The 4,766-nt window shown below is 38.0% G+C and overlaps 1 protein-coding gene across 1 annotated transcript; it reads left to right on the top strand.

Moving 5' to 3' along the window:
- The first annotated feature begins 1,694 nt into the window (after positions 1–1,694).
- On the top strand, positions 1,695–4,272 carry LOC129035005 (large ribosomal subunit protein eL21-like). The gene is made up of 2 exons (XM_063663419.1): positions 1,695–1,954; positions 2,498–4,272. The coding sequence occupies exons 1-2, from the start codon at positions 1,711–1,713 to the stop codon at positions 2,602–2,604; spliced, it is 351 nt and encodes a 116-aa protein (XP_063519489.1). The 5' UTR covers positions 1,695–1,710; the 3' UTR covers positions 2,605–4,272.
- The last annotated feature ends 494 nt before the right edge of the window (positions 4,273–4,766 follow it).

Below are 4,766 nucleotides of genomic sequence, written 5' to 3'. Positions count from 1 at the left end.
GCCCACATGGCTTTCTCATTGGCTGGCACATCTCTAGAAACCCTTTGCCTGCTGTCCTGCTGCTTAGACCTTCCAGCACCACCATATGCAGGGGAGGAGGGAATGGAAGGCTAACCTTTTTTATTCAAAGGCAGTAACAAGGAAGCTTTCTAAATAAAAAGCCATCATCTCCAGCCATAGGAGCTTTCCTCCCCTAGGGGCAGAAATAGCTGTAATCAGTTGTGTTTTTAAATAGATTCTTTTTGTTTCTTATAGCAACACTGATGTCAGCTAATGTGATAGAGCAGAAAGGGCACTGAGTCTGTAGCCCAGGCCTCCTTTTGCATCTAGATCTCAGTTTCTTTAACTGAAGTAGAAGAGTCTTGGAAAAGAAATGGATTTCTAACTTTTTTATGGAGGGGAGCTTCTTATTAATTCCTACTAAACGTGGGACTGTTCGAGAGGGAAGAAAAGAATGCACTGCTGCTCCTAGCTGCTGATGACAGCACAGCGATTGAAAGCAAGGAAAGGAGGAAGCAGAGGAGCCCCACCAGCTCAGCCGAAAGAAGCCTGGCAGTGTGATGTGCTGATCAAAGTCTGAGAGCCTAGTCCTAATCCTAGCTCTAGGTTACACATACCAGTACTGATTGTAATCAAATCGCCTAACCTATTGTATAAAAATATGTAATTTCTGCCCCATCTGTCTCACAGGGTTTATATGTGACTAAAAAGGAGTAATGCATATAAAACCATATAAAATGTTACTTAAAAATATATAACATTTAAGGCTAGGCACAGTAGCCCACACCTGTAATCCCAGCACTTTGGGAGGCCAAGGCAGGAGGATTGCTTAAGCTCGGGAGTTCAAAATCAGCCTGGGCAACATAGTGAGACCCTGTCTCTATTATTAAAAAAAGAAGAAGAAGAAATATATATGTGTGTAACATTTACTCTTAGCTGGCAATCTCTCCCACTTAAATGGTCAGCAACATCAAGAAGCCATCCAGTGTAAACCATTCCTCCACTGTAGATTTCTATTAAATGGATCACCAATCCTACTTACCAGGATTGTCTTATGTCAGTTTTGTGTCAATTTTCTAAAACACAGTTATCTTAGAAAATGCAGGTAATCCCACGTAATGCCTGTGGGGGATATCTGATTGCAATTGTCATTTTGTATTGACATATTGGCACAGGTTGGCTGTGTCTGGATCACATTTGAGATATATATTTTTATGAAAATCATATGAGGGGGAAGAGGAGGAAACATATACTTCCTCCCCTATATTTTCTTTTCATAAAAACACAAAATGTGGAGTACTTTAATATTATTATTACTATTTTTATTATTATGTTTAGCATTATTATTGTGATGTACAGATCATTTTCCACTCAGGCCATTTGCCTAGATATTATAAAGCCTCATCCTTTAAAATCAAGAGACAGTCTTCCTTTAGCTAAAACTGCCATCTTCCAGTGATCCATCAAAATGGGAAACACAAAGGGGAAGAGGAGAGGCACCCCATATACGTTCTTTTGACCTTTTAGGAAACATGGAGTTGTTCCTTTGGTCACATGCATGTGGAACAGTTAAAAAAAAAAAGGTGATATTGTTGACATCCAGGGAATGGGTACTGTTCAAAAAGGAACGCCCCACAAATGTTGCCATAGCAAAACTGGAAGAGTCTAGAAGGTTACCCAGAATGCTGTTGGCATTGTTGTGAACAAACAATGAAGGGCAAGATTCTTGCCAAGAGAATTCATGTGCGCACTGAGGAGCACATTAAGCACTCTAGGAGCCAAGATAGTTTCCTGAAACACGTGAAGGAAAATGATCAGAAAGAGACGGAAGCCAAAGAGAAAACTACCTGGGTTCAACTGAAGCGCCAGTGTGCTCCACCCAGAGAAGCACACTGCGTGAGAACCAATGGGAAGGAGCCTGGAGTGCTGGAACCTCTTCCTTATGTCATAACAGGTATAAAAAAAATAAAAGACCTCTGGACTGAAAAAAAATCAAGAGAAGATTTACAATGCATGGAAATAACTGTAATTTATCATATTAATTTGGGCTACCAGTAGCATCATTTAGAGATTGTGCAAATTGAGTTCACAAATATCACAGCTTTGGAAGATCAACAAGTGGTTTTGAACATAGAGATTCCAGGGGAAAAAAGTAATAATAAGATTAAGGTTCAAATCTGCAGTTAAATTAGGGAAATAAATAATTTTTACACAATAATTTATTTTGTCCAAGTTCAAGGAAAGATATTTTTAATTACATACACTACATTGCATTTTAGCATTATTTGTTTCTCTTTTTAAACATAGATTCTGTGGGCTTTTTGCCAGAATTACAACATTTCTACAAAGGATAAAAGAATAAAGTCACCCAGCAAGAAGTAACCACTGCGTGACTGCATAAACTGAAAGAAGGGCGCTTGAACCCATAGGGCTTATGTTACCACAAACAACTTTTGATGGTTTCACCTGGTATCACCTTTTTCTTGTTTCTTTTCAGGAACCCTGGTTTCTAGAGCTTGCCTTACAGAGTGGGGGGTTAGAATCAGGAACTGCGCTGACCACAGAGAATCGGGCAACATCGACTGTGTGCTGTTTGCTAACTGAAAGTTCAGAGGGAGGCAGTTTGGCCCTTCCTTGGACCTCTGGCTGAGAGAAGGGATGTACACGGAGTGGCACCAACACACCCAGGCAGACGCTCACATTATGAAACATAAATGCAGAGTGAATAAAGAGTGTTGCAAATCACTCAGCATGGCTAGCTGCTGCCAAAGCAATTCAGTACTCCTCATGAAGCCTGCTCTGCATTCCAGAAAACAAAAAAAATTAGAGGCCTGATAAGATAATCAGGTAATTAATGAAGCAATTTCCCCTTCCTGCTCACATGCCTGTATTTATTTTTTCATATAAATTATCATCATCTTAAGCAATAAGTACACTATCTTCCTGTAACCTTTAAGAACTTAGCCAAATGGAGCAAAACAAACAGTTCACGTCTTGGTGTCTATTTTGTTTCAATTTTTAAGCTTACACCCACACACACAAAATCTTGTAAATACATTCAGCCTTTTTGGTTTTTGGGGTTGGTCTTTGTTTTGCTTCGGCTTTTTTTTACTTTATTTTTACAGGACTGGTTTTGTTCTTTTAGTTTTATAGTCTGCTTTTTCCTAGGTTATATAAAATGGACACTTTTCAATGGTAGCAAATATTCATTTCCTCCAGTGAATTTTTAAATAATTTCAGCAGTAAGATTACTTTTTCAACAACATTGTATGTGGATTCTAGTATATACAAATCAGACCTGTGCAGGCCCATCTCTTCCCTTGATACATAAACTTCTCAGGGAAGACAGCAGAACACAGGTCAAAAAATACTTCCCCTGAAACATTTCTCAGGAACACATGGTATTACAGGTTCCCTGCTGTTCAATTAAAGATATTCTTGTACATTTTTTTAACCTTGTTAGGTAAATTATTCAAACAGCCAGAAGGGAAATAGTCTTAGAATTCTGTATTGGGCAAAATCATTAATGACTAGCTGGTAAGGGTCATGAATGATGCAAAAACACTTGCTCTGCCAATCTGTTTCATTCTGGACTCTGTGTTAAACTAATTTTTACAATTTGAGATTCTGGATCTTGTCAGAGAACTCACATATGCCAAATTGTTATGTAATCATTGAAATTACAAGGCTTTTGAAGCACTTAAGAGATAAATAGAACAGTGTGAGGGGTTTTTGGCCTGATCAAGGCAATCCATCTTTTGAATTACTTCTACAGCCATGCAAAGCATCATTTCCCATTGAAACTGTTACTCAGAATATTATCTCCAGTGGCAGCCTGGCCTTCATCCTGATCATGGTTTCATTTGAAAATAATGTGCATGATAAAGGACAGTGGGTCCCCTACAGAGCATTTTAGTTTAAGGGTCTAACTGATTATGACCAAGTTCCACTGGCACTCCAAATCGTAAAGATAGTGCCATGTTCTATAGAGAGTTTCTTGATAGAATTTGTGTATATCTCAATAGGCTAAAGCTTCAGAAGATTTCTGCCACACTAGATTGACAGAAGCTGATGGACAGGAACATGGAATCCTTGTGTTCTAATAGACAGTTAACTTGTGGTAGGTAGAATTTGCTGGACAGCTTTAAAATATGAACACACATGCTGCCCATCCTTTATGGGCAGAAACTCTACCATTTGTTCTCCAGAAAAAACAGGTGTGTGTGTGTGTGTGTGTGCAAATGCTTTTAGCAATAAATGTCTTATTCCTTCATATCCTCTTTGCCCCTTTTATGAAGAAGATTATGTTAGGCTTTAGTTGATATTTACTTCCATTTCTAATCAAAGTACATGTATTTAGCATATTCGTATCTACATTAGACTGTAAAAGTAAAAAAAAAAAAGCAATCATCAATGTATATAGTTTTGAATACAACAGCAACGGAAGTATTCAGTGAACCATCAGTCAAAGAAGAAAATTTTGACAGACCAGCAACATATTATGAGAAAGTATGAGAAGGGTTAAGAAATCAAGGGAGAAAATTAGATGATAGAGATGAGAAAAGGAAAAAATAAATGAAAGCAGGTGAAAATGTGAAAAGCAAGGAAGAAATAAAAATGTTCTTTAAAAGCAAAGCCTTGAGCAGAAGTTTAAAACAGGGACACTAGTGTCAATTATTTAAAAATTGTTTCACCTTCATCCCAATTTCTTCTTCTAGAAAATGCATCCCACCTATATCATAAGGCTATTCCCAGGGGAACACGAG

Source organism: Pongo pygmaeus, chromosome 3 (genome assembly GCF_028885625.2).
Source record: "Pongo pygmaeus isolate AG05252 chromosome 3, NHGRI_mPonPyg2-v2.0_pri, whole genome shotgun sequence".
NCBI lineage: Eukaryota > Metazoa > Chordata > Mammalia > Primates > Hominidae > Pongo > Pongo pygmaeus.
Note: the sequence above shows the minus strand (reverse complement) of the source record. Positions and strands in the feature narration are given on the sequence as shown.